At 36.7% G+C, this 18846-nt stretch overlaps 1 protein-coding gene across 1 annotated transcript; it reads left to right on the top strand.

Moving 5' to 3' along the window:
- Positions 1-1099: 1099 nt before the first annotated feature.
- Positions 1100-2795, top strand: LOC122639133 (transcription factor MYB58-like). Its single transcript, XM_043831962.1, has 3 exons — positions 1100-1238; positions 1954-2083; positions 2173-2795. The coding sequence occupies exons 1-3, from the start codon at positions 1100-1102 to the stop codon at positions 2771-2773; spliced, it is 870 nt and encodes a 289-aa protein (XP_043687897.1). The 3' UTR covers positions 2774-2795.
- Positions 2796-18846: the final 16051 nt, after the last annotated feature.

The following is an 18846-nucleotide window of genomic DNA, read 5'->3' as shown; positions in this document are numbered from 1 at the left end:
TCTCTCTCCTTTTTGTACGAAACAACCTTTTTGTCCCCAATTTATGAAAATGTTCTCTCGTCCCTCATTGGTGCGGTCCCCTATGCTGCTTGCTTTAAAAAACTCTTCCAAGGATATTTTTGTTAATTTTGCTCTATGTGATCATAGTTTCACTGAGAGTGTTACAACATCATATTCGCCTATTCGCACTCCTTCATACATGTAGGTGGCGGTCTTCTTTGTCCTGGATGGACAAAAACAATATATATATATATATATCATAAGGGAGAAGGTTCCCTGAAAGGCAGTGTGGTCCCCATGATGGCAGTGTGCACAGAAGCATCAACATAGGAGGGATTTCCTCCTTTCATGGGAGATGGGCAGTCATTTTGCATTCCTCTATGTCAGGGCGCAGGGGCCACATTGCCTTTCAGGGTTCTTTTTCTCATATCATAATGAAAATCATAATAAAAAATTGGGAGAGGGTTTCCCATGCACCCTGCTAGTGTGGGAAGGAATTTGTATGCCACACCATTGGCTATCTTGAAAAGGCCGGTATCATTCATATGGGATCCACATATTCAAAACAAGAGATTGAGAAAATTATAAATAAATTAAAAAAAAACATTTGAAAGGAAAATTTCACTCTAGCAGTGTGCGAATCTTTCTCCTTTAAACTTGTTTTTTATGGACAATCGTACATATACACAATCTGTATTAAATATCGTTAGATGAGCATAAATGTCCATCCGAAATGATCATAACACCCCCACCCCCTATTTGACGAATCGATACGCAGAATCTCCCATCCCTTCCCATTATATAATTACCCTTTTGTCTTATTTTGTTATATAATTACCTTTTTGTCTTATTTTGTTATATAGTTACAACCCAAGAGAATATCCAAATTTTTATATACTTCTTAGTGTCGTTATTATTGCGTACGGTTTAGTAAGAAGAGAATCTAAGTAAAAGGCATGAACCTTGTTGGCTCCCCGTACTTATCATATATATATACATGGAGCCGGCCTTATGTGTTTCATGACTTTGCATTTTTAGTATTCGTCTCTACTTGCTAGCTTTTTATTCGTAGTTCATATTCTATACTCCATAGCTATAGATGGGTAGAGGGCGTGCCCCCTGTTGTGACAAGGCTGGATTGAAGAAAGGTCCATGGACACCTGCAGAGGACTTGAGACTCATTGCCTTCATTCAGAAGCATGGACATAGTAATTGGCGTGCTCTCCCTAGACTTGCAGGTATCTCTCTCTCTCTCTCTCTCTCTCTCTCAAATATGAAGCTTTTCAGTTTCCCAACCTTCATGTGTATAAGAATCCTGTGCTTTCCATTAATGATCTTGAGAACAAGTCAAGGAAGGAAACCATTTTTGCTTGAGAGTAAGAAGATTTAAAACTTTTGATTTGGATGTAACTGAAGCATTTCATCGAACACATAATGGTTTGAAAGCTTTCAACATCAAGGTGGTTGATTACTTACTAATATTGAAAAAAGAAAAAAGAAAAGAGAAGTGGTTGAAGACTTGAATTTTGAAATCATTATTCTTCATTTGAAATTGTACATTAAAGTGTATTGGGAGAATAGCCCCACATCAGTTACCCGGAGACCTTCTTTATCTTCTGTATCCTCATATACTTGTGAATCTCTCCACCCAATAGTTTGAGCTTTTGGGTTGGATATTTACATGGTATTGAAGCGCTGCGAAATCATTATTCTTCATTTAAAATTGTACATTAAGTGTGTTGGGAGAGTAGTCCCACATCAGTTACCCTTGAGACCTTCTGTCTCTTGTGAATCCCTCCACTCAATAGTTTGAGCTTTGGATTGGATATTTACATGGTATCAAAGTGGGTTTTTTCTAGTCCTGTTGCAGATTTCTCTAGAACTTGCCTCTATTCATCTGTGCACATGTACGCAATTCTTCAACTTCTGATCATAGCCCAATTTGTGTTGCAGGATTGCTGCGTTGTGGGAAGAGCTGCCGATTGAGATGGATTAATTATCTTAGACCCGACATCAAGAGAGGAAATTTCACCAAAGAAGAAGAGGACACTATAATTAAGCAACATAAAATTCTTGGAAACAAGTAAAACTCCTCTCTTGGTCCCATTTAGAGTTGCTTGAGTATTTTGTATAGAAGATTCTAATTATAGTATGTAATGCAATATTTCACAGGTGGTCAAAAATTGCCTCTAACTTGCCTGGGAGAACTGACAATGAGATTAAGAATGTGTGGAATACACACTTGAAGAAGAGATTAACTTTGGAAGGACAAAACCCTGCTGTCACTACCTCCTCATCTGCTTCTTCTTCCCATTCTGAGAACCCAATTGAGGTATTGGAGAAGAAGAATGAATCCTTAGTTGATGAAGCACCAAAGGAACTGCTGAGATCACCTTCATTATCATCTTGTAGTTCATCTATTTTAGAGTACTCAAACCAAGTTGATGGGTTCAATCAAGATATCCAAGAACAGCTACTTGAAATACCATATGAACTCAACTTAGATTTATGGGATATGTTAGAAGATGATATCAGTTTTACTACATCAAGTGTGGAAACAAACTTAGAAGTAAAGGATTTAGAAAGTATGAGTTGGGTAACAAACTTAGAAAATGAACTTGGACTTGAGACAACAACTTCTTGTGATGCAGTTGAGCCACTTATCTCTACTTCATCTTCTTGTGAAGAGTTTATGATGAAGGAAGAAAGTCATGATCCAATTGTTACTTATTTTCAAAGGTGGCCATCTTCACCTTTGAATTTTTATCTGTAAAATAGAAGTCAAAAACTTATAGGTTTCTAAGAGTATTCAAACTAGTCAATTAGTTTAACAGTTAAATTGGGTCATTTCAAGTAGATTATCAACCAGTAGATTATCAACCACAACAGGTCTCTCTATCAACAATGACTGAAAGTGGGTATTTGCTCATAAGTCAGCTTGAAATTAAGGCCAATGGTTGAGAATATCTAGTGGAAAAAAGTGAAGAGGGAAAAATATAAAGTAGGAGGCTTCCATTTTCTACTTGTTTTTATCATTACCTTTTTATTTCTCTTTTTCTCCTTTTTCTTTCTATGGAGAAAAATGATTTGGTTTTTTTTTTTTATCAGCAATGACTTGGTTTTATAGTCATGCTACTATTGTAAACCACAAGTCGGCTTGACTTTGTACTTCAAGTGCACTTTCAAATGTAGTTCTATTTCTTGGCATGTTTGATTATGATCCAAGAGTTCCTACCATTTATTTGTTGAAAACGAATCCTAAAACGATGCAGAAAATAATGGAAATCACAAGCAATAATCACACAATGAACATAAGGATTTATGTACGTGGTTCGATAAAATTGCTTACATCTACGGTGAGATGAGATTGTTTCACTATCAATGAAGAATATGGTTATAGCCGCTTGTCCTTACACCTCTCTCAGATTACATTACAAAGAAAAAAACCCCTCGTTACATATTTATAACGAGACCCTACGACCTCTTAACGCCCCTTTGGAATCATCCCAAAAACCAAGTGATGGAATTAGGGATGTAAACGGATCGGATTCGGATCGGATACGGATCGGATGTGATCGAGGCGGATATTCCCGGCGAATACGGATACCTCTAAACGGATTCGGATGCGGATCGGATTCGGATTTTCGACCATCCGCTTTACATCTCTGCCTTGTGTAACCGGACCTTCCTCCCCTAGCGGATACAATTCACTCTCAATCCATATCTCTTAGATCATGATTCTCTTTTCATCATATTCTAGAACTTGTTTAATCTTCAAAACCCTTGAAATCATTATTTACTTAATTTTTATTATTAAGTATTCGGATTTTTTCGACGGATTTTAATCGAAGTATTCGGATTATTTTTCGGATATCTCTAAACGAATACGGATGCCCCTAAACGAATACGGATGCGAATTCGGATTCGGATTTCGGTTATCCATTTACATCCCTAGATGGAATACAAGACATTGTACCCCCAACAATTACCCCCCCCCAAAAAAATGCCTACCACCCAAATTACTTAACGAGATATTTTTGTGAGACAGAATGCTTTAGCAAAAAGCTGCTACCAGGTTGCAAAAACTTTCCTGCTACCCGGGCTCGCAGCCAAAGAAATGATATAATTCTTGTTCAATTTTGGATTCATAAATACCCTCCTAGGTTTAGTATTTTTCAAAATACCAATGTTTGGGTTACGAGCCTAGGTAGTAGGAAAGCTCTTGCAATCCGAATAGCAACAAAAATTTTGACGAAAATGGAAAACATGAATCATTTTAGGTGTCATCTAAAGATTCAAGCGGGACCCAAATTAGAAATTATTAGACATTTGCCAAAAAAATACAAGATTAAGGGTCAAATGACAGCCCTGCCCCTGTACAATGAAAAATCCCACCCTCAAATTTACGTCTATCATCCTTGGGGTTTCAAACAATTACGTCTAGCTATCGCCCCTAGAGTTTCATCTATTTCATAAACCTCCCCTATATTTTGAAAGATTTTTACAAACGTACCATTACCGTTAGCTCTGAGATCAGTAAAGTGATGATGTCATTGTCTAATTATTAATTAAATATCCATAATACCCTTAATGAAAGTGATTTTACATCTTTACCCCCATTTATTGCAACCCCACCCCAACCCCTGTTCTTCATCCCAATCCATCGCTTCACCTCCACCCTTGCAACCCACCCCCACCCCCACCCCCAATCCTTGCTCTTCATCCCAATCCATCCCCCACCTCCACCCATGCAACCCAGCCTCACCCCCAACCCCTGTTCTATTTGTGACTATTATTGGTTTGGCTATTGTTGATTGCTCTGCCAGTTTTGGACCATTGATGTGCTAAAGCAGGTTGTTGATTTTGGCTACTGTGTGTAAGATTTCCACAAGGTGGGCTAGCATAGTCCCACTTTTATTTTAATAAAATCGGTTTAGTTGTGTTGATGGGAGCTACCTTAATGGTATGAATCCAGTTACTATGTGTGGACCTAAAGTATTGTTTCCTTAATGGGAAGGAAACCCTAGTTTCTATGCAGGGTTGGTCCCTACCCTCACCACTATAAATAGTTGTATTATCCATCAATGGTTTCAGAGCTTGATCATGATTGATCAATGAGGCTGCAATTTTATTTTTTATTATTATTGGTTGCTTGTGAATGCATATGACAGATCAAAAAAAATATATATTTGGCATCGGCCATGGCCGAAACCATGGCCGTGTGTACAATACCTTTTGGCCCAATGATTCTCTGTTTTGTTTAAAAAAAAAAAAAAGGGAAGAGGAAAGCCTGCTACAGCCATGGCCGAGACCATGGCCGTAGCTGTTATGCTATGGTGTTTTCACAACAAAAAAAAAAAAAAAACTCTGTTTGGTATAGGATCTCGGCATAGTGGTCGCCGGAGGTAGTGGATCCTTCGCCAGGGTTACTCGCGGCCGCCGTGCCCCTGCCCACCCACCGCAAAGGGGGGGGCTTAAGTTTTTTTTTTTATCAAAACCCAGTTTTTTTTTGGCAATCGATTTTTTTTTTGGGGGGGTGTTACCAGCATTTGACACCGGGGTTGTGGTTGCCGGCGGGAGGAGGTCCTTTGCCGGTCACTTCCCGGGTCGCTGGTCCTCTGTCCGACGGCCGAAAACGGCGAATGGTGGTGGGTTTTCTTAAATCCCTAAAATCTGTTTTTTTTGTTTTCAGGTTCGGTTTTGGGGAAGAAGATGGGGGAATATTCCCCATCCAATTCCCCCATTTAGAGTTTTTTTTTTTTTTTAAAAATTTAAAAAGAGAAAGTCAAACGATAAAAAAGGTTAAAGGTTAATGGGTTCTGCTAAAGTGCGCCAACCAGGTAATGCTAACGTGTACTCGGGTTGGGTCGACCCGACAACTCGACCCAGAAACCCGAATAGGTAACTCGTTTTGTACCCGACCCGACCCCAATGGACCGTTGGTCGTCAACGGTTTGAACGTTGCCCGGTGGTCTGACAGGTTTTGTGATGAATTATCCGGTTTGGGCCTAGTCCGGTTCATAAAACAGAATCTTATAAAAAAAAAAAAAAAAAAAAAAAACCAGAAACATAAAGAAGTTTGGTTTTGTTTTTGTTTTATAAACAAAAATTGAAACAAGAGAAACAGAAATAGTTTTGGTTTGATTTTCACTTTTTCTGTTTTATAAATTGAATCTATAACCAAAAAAAAAAAAAAAAAACAGAAATAGAAATAGAAATTGATTTGGTTTGTTTTCTATTATAAACAGATAAAGAAATAGAGGTTTGTTTAATTTATTTTCTGTTTTTATAAAGAGAAATAGTTAACAGTTTGGATTCAATTCTGTTTATACCTTGTGCTATTTTTTATCTATCACGATAAGGAACACATAACTTCCAACACTTAGAAAAAAAAAAAAAAAAAATTCTGATGTATTTTCAATTTTCACATAGTGAGATTTTGTGATTGCCATTATGATAGTAAATTATTTACTTGCTGGATCTAGTAATGGCATGATGAAATATTTTGTATATATATATATTAATTGTTTCATACTCTTGTGTTCCATCTTACAGTACAAATCTTTGATGGCAAACATTGTAACAATAGCACATATGTGATGTATATCTCGTGGTTATTTGTTATTGTCACCATGATGCAGTGCCTTTACATTGTGGTGTTCCAATAGGAACAAGTGTTTGATTTGTACCTCGTTATGTTTCAAATTGGCACTAGAGAGGAGTTTTATGCATGGCATGTTAACACTTAGTCTTATTTCAATTGTATTTGTTACATGCCTAAAGAGGTTTTTTGAATGAAAATAAAATGAGCCCATTGGATGTTTTTGGTGGCTTATTATTATTATAAAGTCCATTAAATTTAAAATGTGTAGTATGAATATAAACATGTATTAATTTTTTTTGTTAAAGGCTTATCATTGTTTCATACCATATTTATTATATTGTCATATTGACTGGTCGAACCGGTGGGAGGATGGAATTATGTACTCTGAGCCAGTTATATGGTTCGACCAGTGGGACAATGTAATTATGAACTTTGTTCAGATTTTGGCTCAATTTTGTCTGTTTTGGTTCAATTCAGGCTATGGATTATTTGTAGAAAATACTTGGTTCATTCCATTTACAGAAGTAATTTTTTGTTGATATTATTCATGAAAACATTTCAGAAAATTTTTTCATTGGTTGAAGTTTTTCTATTTTGAAAACAGTTTTAATAAAAGTGATTTTCTAAATTATTTTAAGGCTATTTTAAGCCATTTTTGAACCGCTTTGATCATGAATTTAAAGAGTACCTTGAACTGGTGGGAGTATAAAATTTGAGTCAAGGGTAATTTGATATTCCATACAGTGTCAGGAACGTGTTAAAGTATACTCTCAATTTGAGAGACAATTAAATTAAACTCCCACATAAGGGTCCGTTTGGCAGCATTAAGTATCATTTTGGTCTTTTAAGGTGTTGTTTGGATACATAAAGTAAATTTTGGTGCATATTGGTTGTTTAATTGGCTAACCATTTATCCTTCATTTTTCGTTATGCTATGTCACATACATGTACAATACGCAACATCACATTTTTTATTATTCTGAGTGTGAATTCAGTGCCATTAAGGTTGTGACATCTAAGTAAGTCACAAGGCGGTAAGTAAAAGCATAAATGTATTATAATACATAAGGAACTCGTGACCTTTTTTGTATTGTCATGAGGTATTATAATCAGTGATGTATGCTTTTGGTTATTTGTGATATTGAAAAAAACACATCTTTAATGTCTGATATTTACAAGTTTACCATTGAAGGGATATTGTTGCCACATGTTCCATCATTTTATATCTCATAAAGTTATTGTAGACAATTTTATAAATATGAGAAGGATTTGAAATTTTAATTTTTTGTAACTCCTGTACAAGGTGGATATGATGATGCCCACATATAATTGAGGTTTTGAATCATTAAAGTAGTGAGTTTGGACTTATAAAGTTACAGATTAAATACTTCCATCATAGTTTTAATGAAATATACTGAAAAAATTACTTATGGAAGTGAATCAGAAATCATACGATTTAAGCTATTGAAATAATTTTCTGAATTTCAGATATGACCTTATGATCATTGTGTTTGGCTTTATTTCTAGAAATCGTTTCTATTGATTGGTTTTATATATCATTTCTGATCTTGAAAATCATTTATCAAGAAACATTTGTGGATTACTTTCTGTGCTTACAGTTATTATTTTGGAACCTCTACAATGTCATAATTATGAGTCTATCGACTTATCAGTCCTACGATTGTGCACTATTTTTCTGTCATCATATTCCACGAGTTTGGGCTGACTCAATAATCCGGTCCGTCAATTTGTTTTTTTTTTTTTGCCAGTACATTCGTTGCCAGTATGATTTTTTGATTTGGACCGATTTTGATCTTTTGGTTTAAGACATAGATTCGAACAAGGTTGGTTTGTTCAATAGTGAACAAGTTTTAGATCTTATATGAAGTTCTCTTATGGTATCACCATAGGAAGATAGAATTCTATCCTACTATGGGTGATGAATGCATTACACATTGGTTTATATGCAAAACACTTGCCTTTTTATTAATCTTTAGCCAACTTGATGTATTTTGCCTTGTTCATTGGTGTTATATAGTTTGTGACATTCGATTTTGTCACGAGGAATTGCATGTAGCCTATTCATGATGTTGGCATCCTGTGATAATTCTGAACGTCATGAAAAGATCAATTTAGGTGACATTTATGTAAATATATTGGCTATGTGTGTTTTATGATAGAAGCAATATTGATGAAGATTATTGAAATGAAATGGGCATTCAGTAGCAATCCAAGTCTATGAGATTCATGATTTAAGTGATTATGCTTCCACTTAGTGGGCTAGTTACTTAGATTGTGAGATCATCATTGACTATTCGGATGGATTGCGGTCAGAGAAACCATATGATGAATGATGTGCTCTTGTCACCACAAGTGAGTCATCTTTTGGTCGATTTCGCTTGACTGTGTGAGGGTGACGTTTTGGGCTTCGCTACTTTGGAGGTTCTTGTCTTGCCACCACAGCTGACGGAATTTTTAGAGTGGTGTTGTTGCAAGCGTCTCGCCTTGCATGTGAGATATTCCATTGCGTGTTGGGCGATCTTGCCACCACAAGTGTGACCCCGATGACGCAGGATCTTTCTCCAGTTTATGTTTTTCTACAGTTACTGAAAATAAAATTGGGATAAATCTGATTAATAAGCCCTAATTAATCAGTTGCAGTCATATTATTGGGATATAGATATGCCTTCAGTTATTACATATTGTACATTTTAGTAAATTTTATGTGATCATGTTTACCAGCTTTAACTTCCCAATTATCTTCCATCAAAATCCTGAATGGTTCCAATTTAGGGAATAGAACGAATTCTTTTATATTTTCTGTGGCTACAGTGAGAATGGATTTTACCATTTTAGAATTGACAAACCTCCCAAGCCATTGGTTGACAGCTCCATTGAACATAAAAGTCTTTATGAAAAATGGGAGGAGTCGAATCGATTATGTCTGAAAGTCATAATATACATTATGGACATGATCTCTCGAAGTTTCCTCAAGCTTTAAAGAACACTTACATGGATTTTGTGTTGTTTACACCCAGTTCTTATAATAGTGTGAGTATGTTTATGAATATATATTATAAATTATATCATACAAGTCGAGTTAAATGGAAATAAGATACTTGATAGGTTTTCTTGTATGGTATATTGTTAAGTTATTCTTGTCTTAGTTTGATAACATTTATCTAAGGATCAGTGGGAGTTAGATAATACTTTCTTACATTTTATACTGATGATATTCTTGCTGCAGTTAATGATGTTACCCTTTTACTTGAGACAAAATAGTAGTAACCATTTTGATAAGAAAATCTTGGTGAAGCCTCATATGTTTAGGTAGGGGTGTCAATGGGCCGGTTCGGGCCGGTTTCGGTTCGGGCTTTTCGGTTTCGGTGGGACTTTTATAGAAACCGAAACCAAACCATTAAGAAATGTTCGATTTCGATGCGGTTTCGGTTTCGGTGCGGTTTTGTTTCGTGTCGGTTTCGATTTATGATAACGGGTTGATATTGGTTTGGATTCGGTTTGGTACCGGTTTTATATAACTAGTAAGGTCTGGTTAGTGCTAATTTTTCTTCTCTTTCTCTTTTAAGTACATAAAATATTTCAAATACAATGCATCTTTGTATCCTATGTCCTATGGCCTATGGATACAATTGGTTGGGTAATCACTAACAAAGGATATGAGATAAAGTGAGAAACTATCACAACACATTTAGGGGGCAATGGGGCATTAGGCATTTATTGATTTACTTATTTATCGGGTTAAGTCGGTTCGGTTTGGGTTCGGCCTAACGGTTTCTGGCTACCGGTGCACCGTCGGGCTAGCCCAAACCAAACCAAACCGTTTACCTCTCTGGATCCACAAACCGAACCCGAACCATTAAGAGTTCGGTCCGGTGTGGTTCGGCCTCGTTCGGGCTGGTGCGGACCGGTTTCAACGATTCGGGTTGGGTATTGACACCCCTATGTTTATGCATTAAGATTCACCGTAATAGGACTATATGTATCTTTGATTTGTCTCCAGAGACCTCTTATGAAATAAAATAGATTTATAAACACTCAGTGAACTCAGATGAATAATACTCTTTGTGCATCTAATGTTGGTAGTTCAATGTAACCTTAAGAATACATATGGGTTGATATTTGAATAATCTTGGAGTAGCACATTAGGTAACTGTCAAGATGACCTAAGAGACCATATGTGGATATCTGTTTGTGATGACAGATGGTGCTATATGTTAAGAGAGTGTCTTATAAACATCGACTGCTTTTCTCTATGCAAGCAAGAGTTTGTGACTTATTATGATGTCACTGTTTAAACTTTATGGCTGAGGAATTTTTTAACTTAGAGAATTTTGATATTCATACTTCCTTGTTAGATCGAGAGAAAGTATGTGAGTCACAAAACTCAGTATGGTACATTACTACAGATAGTATGATTGTTGACTCTCTCACTAAGGACTTGACTCCAAAAGTTTTCAGGAGTATGTCAGTAATATGGAACTTGTTAGTTCTTTTGATGCATTTTATTAGTGGGAGTTTTGCTTATGTATATAGTTGCAACTGATTTCACATTCTTGTCCTCTTGTGATATTTTATTCTTGGGAATATACATGTATCTTTATTATGAACATTTGTTTATGTGTATACACTTGATTAACTGCCTCATCGAGAATTAATTGAGGTCATATGTGGTGTATTTACCTCATTCGGTATACGAGGTTCCAATCAATACACACACATCCAATTGTTAAGTAAATGCATGCAGATTCTATTGTATACACTTGGTTATTTGCCTCCTTCAAATATTTGAGGCTATGTGATGTATTTGTCTCCTATGGTATCTGAGGCCTTAAGTAAATACACGCACATTTTGTTCACTAGAAGAGCCTCATTCGGTTTCGAGGACGTGTACTAGTATGTTGGGATATTTGGACCCAGTTCCAACGAGCTTACTTATGTGAAGTGTTTGCGTTTGGGCGACGCTTATGATAAATGAGACCTCCAGTATTTGTCTCATATGGCTCATTTGGTTTCCGAGCCTGGACCAATTTGGAAATTGGCATGCTGATCACGGTCTCATTCATTTTCCATACCACACCCTCATACTGTACAGCCCAAGTCGGTGAGGCTATAAACACTTTGACGTGTTAGGCCCCATGTCTCTTTAGATGTGACGATTTGCACTATTGGATGTTTGTAGTTTCATTCGGACCAAGGCATCAGTTTTAATGTGTACCCCATTCAACACTATCTTTTATGGCCACAATCAGTTTGTCTAAACTGGAGAGTCGTTTTAAAAGGATTTCAAAATCAAAACTTATGACATATGCAACCCAAGTGGGAGATTGTAAGATTTCCACAAGGTAGGCTGGCATAGTCCCACTTCTATTTTAATAAAACCGGTTTAGTTTAATGGTATGAGTCCAGTTACTATGTGTGGACCTAAAGCATTGTTTCTCTCACCACTATAAATAGTTGTCACTGGCCCATTAAGTGATTGCTGCTGAGAAAACCTAAAATAGAGTTAAAGAGGGTAGACAAGACCAACACAGTCCGTGTGCGACAGGGATCATCAAGAGTTCAGCATCCACAACCATGGATCCAGCTACGCCAAGAACACCTCTATAATCTTGTATGCTCATTGGTCTCCATGAGTGCTCCGCATGTATTATCCATCACTGTGTTGTGCTGAAAAATAATAAACCTCTTACATCTTCTATGGTTAGTAAGCTTTCATAAGCAACTGGATAAACTCTTGTGCTTGCAAAGCAAATGAATTTCTGTAGTGGAAGAAATGCCAAACTGTTACGTTTGGAAGAACTCACCCTCATAAACCGGTCTACAAGGGGAGGGAACCCAATATTATATATGCCCACATCCAATCTCTTATGGGACCGATGTGGGACTATTGCACATAATATTACCCCACCCTTTAACAACCGACGTCCTCGTCGGCCCACTCCGGATCAGGTAGCCCTTTCTAGCTAGCTCCACTCTGCTCCAGGACCCTTTTCCGGTGGCAGGTGGTCCTTTCCTAGCGGCTCGCACTCTGGCACCAGGTTGCCCCTCCCAAGTAGCCAACCGCAAAGGACGGGTCAATGAAAGCACCAATGTTACGATTGGAAGAACTCACCCTCATAAACTGGTCTACAAGGGGAGGGAACCCAATATTATATATGCCCACATCTAATCCCTTATAGGACCGATGTGGGACTATTGCATATAACACAAACCCGGCCTCTCTATATCCATCTATCTAATGAGTGCATTTAATCTTCAGCTATTTTACTCTTTCACTATTCCACATTTCGCATGACAACCCAGATCGAAGAACCATTCCAGTTGTGAAATTCTGGGTTAGAATAATTGCGTCCGTTGGGTTATCGAAAGTGGACCAAACAGAAATAGAGTCGTTCCATTACGGGCAAGCCCTGATTTCTAGGGCTTCTTTATCCTCTCAATTTTTAATTTTGAAATCCCTTGCAACGGAGGTCTCTGAAGGGATCCGTGAAAATCTCTGAGGTCTCCCAGCTTGATGTAGCGAGAGGCTACTGGGAGAAGGGGAGAGGGAGAGAGAAGGTAGCGTGGCTCCGACGTACACATTGGATGGGACGGAGCAGCAGGTGATCACCGGAGATGCAAAAATTGTCGCCGGAGATGCAAGGGTTGGGATGGAGTGGGTTTATTTATTATAAATTTTTTTTTATGGGACAAAATTGTCATTTTCTTTCAAAACTTAGTACTCAGGGGTATAAAAATAATTTCAAAACTCTAGAGGTGGTAGACATAATTGTTTGTAAACCCAAGGATGATAGATGTAAATTTTAAAGATTCTCACACTCATGGTTCATGATCTCGGTATTGGCTGGATCGGATTAGATTATATTAATTAGGATTGGGGATAGTCCAAACTCGAGCAAATATGACACGTTTATCCCTGTTTTCTTATACAAAAAAACTAGTTTATTTACATTTTTATCCCTGTCCATACAACTGGATCTGACCGGTATCGGGATCAATCTCAACCGATACTGATCCGATCTGGCCAAATTCAGCCAATCAGATCTAATACCTCAAACCATGCTACACGACCAAGGCTAATTAGTACATAACATCTGCACTTCTCATTTATCCAGCAATAATTTGATTGCGGTACAACACATCGGTTTTTATGTGTCGATAACACCATGTGGTCTGGACCCCAAATTGGTTTGCCTCAACTAGCTGCCAAAGTGATGTTTGTGCAAAGGTGTCGACAGGAAGAACAGAACTGAAAAATATCACCCCACCCCAAACCTATGACATCAAAATGCACTCGAAGAAGAGATGCTTTATGCTTTCAAGCCCAATTCTGAATGATTTATCATCACTACACACCGGTCACTTAGTGTACAAGATATATATAAATGTGAATACGAGTGACACTCAATAAGGTTTCCATTGTTGATCTAAGGAGAAAATTCAAGTCAAAGAGTTATCAGATTGTGACTGATTGAAATCCAGTCCAGGATCGGTAGTTGAATTGTAAATTATTTGCAAAAAAATATTTTATTTTATTATTATATTAACTAAATATTGTTTCAAATGTTTTTTAAGTGTTTTTTAGTCCAACCACTAGTCTTGACACTCCCATACATATTGTTGTACAATGGATTAGGGTCTATTGCGGTGGTATTATTCTATGCCTCTTAGGTCTATTTTGGATGTTAGTAATGTGGGGGAGAGTGAGTAATGAAAGTTTCTACTACCAAGATTTTCGGGTCATACCTTTTGAAGTGTTGTCTTTTAGTGCAATTAAAGATAACTTAAACGTTACCTTTTTGGATCACACTACTTGGGATGATCGTGTCCGTTAGATCATAATCTCCATAATTAACTCTATTATAAAATAGGAGTTATAACTTATGAGGTCTATTTTGGATGTTAGTACTATGGGGGAGAATGAGTAATGAAAGTTTCTAATACTAGGATTTTCAGGTCATACCTTTTGAAGTGTTGTCTTTTAGTGCAATTAAAGATAACTTAAATGTTACCTTTTTGGATCACACTACTTGGGATGATCGTGTCTGTTAAATCATAATCTCCATAATTAGTTCTTTCATAAAAAGGAAACTATGATTGAAACCCTAATTACACTATGCAAAATTAGAGAAGAGTTGAAAAGAGAAAAGGTGTCTATTAAACATCTCCACATCGTGAAAGAATGTCTACGGACGCTGTTATGAAACGAAATGGCACGGCTGCCGCCCAACTGACTTTAGGAGCTTGTTAACAAGTGAGGTTCCTAATTGACTTGGATGTAAATAGGGCCAAAGTCGTGCCTCTCAAAACAACTCTGTCAGGCTCCGAATTGGTCAAATCTTTCCTACTTGGTGAAGAATGAAATGTCATGCTGAAAACCAGCTCAAATGGTACACATCGATGAGGATTTAAAAAGAAAAGGCACAGCTACTTTATTCAGTTTTGGAACTATAAAACCCAGGATTTTTTTGTCATGAACATGGTTTTGGTAATTGGTCTGTATCGGTTAGATTTACTCTTGTTTCTTTTGAAAATTTGAATTTTTTTTACATATTCACCCTTGTTCGTACTAATCCATCGATATAAGATCGATAAAAAATCGATATCAGTCTCCATCAATACCAATACAAATTGACGAATTTAATACCAATTCCTCAAACCATGGTCATGAATGCTCTTCATTGATAAAGTACTCAAAAGCTTTGGGTGTTTTTTAGGGTTTAAAGTGTTCCCAGGCTCGGCTCAGGGATAGTCAATACCATATTTTTTTGGGTAAATTACAGATCACCTCTTGGTTTTCAATCGAAACTCAGATCACCCCCTGATTTTTGAAAAAACTCAAATCACCCCCTGGTTTAGACCCCAAAATGCCAAATTAGTCTTTGACGTTAGTTTTATGCTGTTAAATGATGATGTCACCCAATTAAATAAATTTAAATTCCTAAACTACCCTTTACCAATGTTGATTTACAATTTTACCCTTACAACTAAAAACCTCAAATCCTATCTTCTTCCTCAGACCACTCTATTTCTCACTTGCAACTCATTCTCAAGCTGAACTTCACCGGAGAGAAGAAACCAGGGGATCGGGATGAATGTAGTGTAAGTACAGCTAGGTCGTTCCAACGAGGTGCTCCTCCAGCGCCGGAGAAACAGACGCCAAGAGAGCAAGACATGGAGAAGTAGTCGTTACGGACGTTACAGTCGGCTTACAAAAGAAAAAAGAAAAAAAGCAAAGGAAGGTATGCAAATGCAGGGGAAGCAAATTTACAGGCGACGAATCTGCTAGACTCTTCCGTCGTTAAAGCTCTGTTGGAGCTCAATACTGATCCCGAGAACGGAATAGTAGCAGGACTCGTCGGATCCCCCTTCCCAATCCATCTCTTCCGATGATTTGAGAACAAAGAAGAAGCGATGGAGATGAATCTGAGACTAGTATAACATATCGAAATCAACACGAAACAGAGGAGAACAAAGAAGCTCTCTTTAGTCTTCCTCGTAAATCTCTAGAAAATTATACTGAAAGAAGAAGAAGAAAGAAAACAAAGAGAGAGAGAGAGAGAGAGAGAGAGAGAGAGAGAGAGAGATGGTTTCTGAATTAAATCCTCATACGCCTTTGGAAAATATCTGCCCCAGGCCAAGTCCGGAGTCCGGATTTCTTAAACTTGAGGAAACTTCGAGAGATTATGGTCGATCTACTAGATATTATCTTGAGTACATATTGAAATGCCACTGATTCTTAATCAAATCACCTTGATGTCATGGGTTTCGACACACATGTTGAGTGACAAAATGTTTTCTCTTTCGTCCCGTTTCTCAATGCTTTGCTTGATATTGAGACGAACCAGCAATCGATATTTGTTGATAAACAAATGGTAGTCATGCTTAACCTAAACTTTTGCAAGATCCGACGAAGACGAGAAGGTGAAGCTCCTAATCCAATTCGAGACCCGGGTGTCATAGGGTTTCAACAGAGATTTTCAGGACCTCCTGACCCACCGCGCTTCTTCGTATTCTATGGACCATAGGGTTAGGGTGAAGCAAAGGCGGCAACAGCATTGGTGGTGGTGCTAGCGGAGTTGCTGGGAAGGGGTGGGGTATTTTAGGTTGAAGATGAAAGAAGGGTAGTATTGTAAATTGAATTCTAATGTTTTAGTACAAGGGTAAAATAGTCATTTCACACTAATAACTAACAGTAGACTAACACCATTACTGTAGAGGGGGTAATTTGAGTTTTTTCAAATACCAAGGGGTGATCTGAGTTTCAATAAAAAACCAGGGGGTGATCTATAATTTACCCTATTTTTTTTTATGGATGACTGGTGCATAACTTTTGGAGTTGGTGCAAATTTCACTTAAATTTCACTTAATTTAACTTAAATTATACTTAATTTATTATTAAATTACAGCCAGCATCCATCAATTTCCTCTCTAGTTAAAACCAAATAATCTTTAATCATCTCTATGTCATTTAACACTTCTCACTTGAACCATGCCAGAAATTACATAATCAAGTCAACTGATCTTTCTTGTCTTTTATTGTTGCTTCACTTATTAGACTCCTATTATAAATGCAATAATTTACACTTTACACCATCTTAATATTTGTCTCACATCAACATCGGGTTAAATCAAATGATTATTATGGGCCCTAAGGTCTCTAACAAGTTTTGAATCTGATGCAATCAAGGAATCAAACTAGATTGTTAAATGAGAGTTTCTGAATGACACCTCTATCGGTGTATTTAGAAATTATCGTATTCTTTTAAGGGAAAAAGAACTTTGTCCGGAAGTGTGACCTATGCTAGCACTCCCATGAGTCTATCTCTCTCTTCCTTATATGAAAAGAGCCCATTTTTTGAGGAGGAGAGAGATGGCGTAGGGTACACTACCAAACAGAAAAGTGCTTCCTTTCTTTTAATTGTCTTTTGTCTAATTACCAAAAGTTGTTTAAGAAAGGGGTATATTAGGGTTTTCAAAAATAATTTTAAAAATGAGAAATCATTATGTCATTATCAAGAGATATCATTGTCATATATATTTTTTCAAGTGAATTTGTGAAATGATATTGTTACCCTCATTAGAAAAAAAAATAAGATTATAAATTATTTGACAACTTGACCAGTGTTAATAAGAAAATTTTGTATTAAATATAGTAAGAACGGACTTTTCACTCGAAATGCATGTATTGAGACACTTATAGAGAACACCATTTTTATCCTAATATAAACATCTCTATCATATAAAACAATATTGAAAAAATAACTTTTAAATTCTTCTAAGTAAATTAGTGTTTTTACAGTCGGTAAAACAAATTTTATCGTAAAATTACATTTTCCATTGTTTGTTTTGTAAACACCTCAACTTGTTAATTTATGTAAACAAACATTGAAAATTTTCAAATATGTGAAATTTTACATATAAATTTTTCACAAGTAAATTTATGTCCAAACAATCAGAGTCTATATTTAAAGATTTACATTACAATTAGGTTTGTCTTTCCTTTCCTATTTAAGATTCCATGTCTTTTGAATTTCTTTACAATTTCATACAACATCTCAAGTTTTTATTTTTTTAATTTTTGTAAACTGTAACACCTCAACTTGTTAATCTGCTTTACATACACCTCATCATCACACTATAATCTTCGGGAGAGTGGCCCTTGTGCATGCATGGGGGCCAATGAGAGTACATGCAGAAGCATCTTGGCAATAAGATTTTTGCCTTTCATAAGGGGCAGGGTAGTCATTTCACCGCCACTGTGTCTGGGTATGGGTGGTACACTCCCCCACAAAGAACTTTTCTTCATAATTTGATACCATATCACCATTAAAACTGTCAAATTTTTCCATCCTTCTAAAATATCATCACTTTTAAAACCTTTCAAAGTACCAATTTAGCTTACAACTCACCCTGCTTTTGTCTACCCCCACCTCCATCATGTTGCCTATTTTCAAAAGAGAATAGGATATTTCAATGGAAGTTTCACTTAATGGTGACCATTTTTTTTTTTGGGTTTGGGGGGGGGGGGGGGTAGCATTTTAAAAGGTTTTAAGATTCACAAGGGTATATCGACAATTAATGATTTGCATGGTATACAGTAGAGTTGATGGATGAAGTTTGTATAAAATAAAGGTGAAAGTGATTGAAAGGCAAAAATCCCTATAGGGTTTTAGCATATTTCTCAAAATATCCTTCTGATATCCTGTGCACATCTGAAC

Source organism: Telopea speciosissima, chromosome 9 (genome assembly GCF_018873765.1).
Source record: "Telopea speciosissima isolate NSW1024214 ecotype Mountain lineage chromosome 9, Tspe_v1, whole genome shotgun sequence".
Classification (NCBI taxonomy): domain Eukaryota; kingdom Viridiplantae; phylum Streptophyta; class Magnoliopsida; order Proteales; family Proteaceae; genus Telopea; species Telopea speciosissima.
Note: the sequence above shows the minus strand (reverse complement) of the source record. Positions and strands in the feature narration are given on the sequence as shown.

Bases quoted from the DNA above. Each gene is read 5' to 3' on its own strand.
- LOC122639133 (XM_043831962.1), top strand. From the start codon at position 1,100: ATGGGTAGAGGGCGTGCCCCCTGTTGTGACAAGGCTGGATTGAAGAAA. The intron at 1,239-1,953 runs GTATCTCTCTCT...TTTGTGTTGCAG, and splicing joins TGCTCTCCCTAGACTTGCAG to GATTGCTGCGTTGTGGGAAG. The intron at 2,084-2,172 runs GTAAAACTCCTC...AATATTTCACAG, and splicing joins CATAAAATTCTTGGAAACAA to GTGGTCAAAAATTGCCTCTA.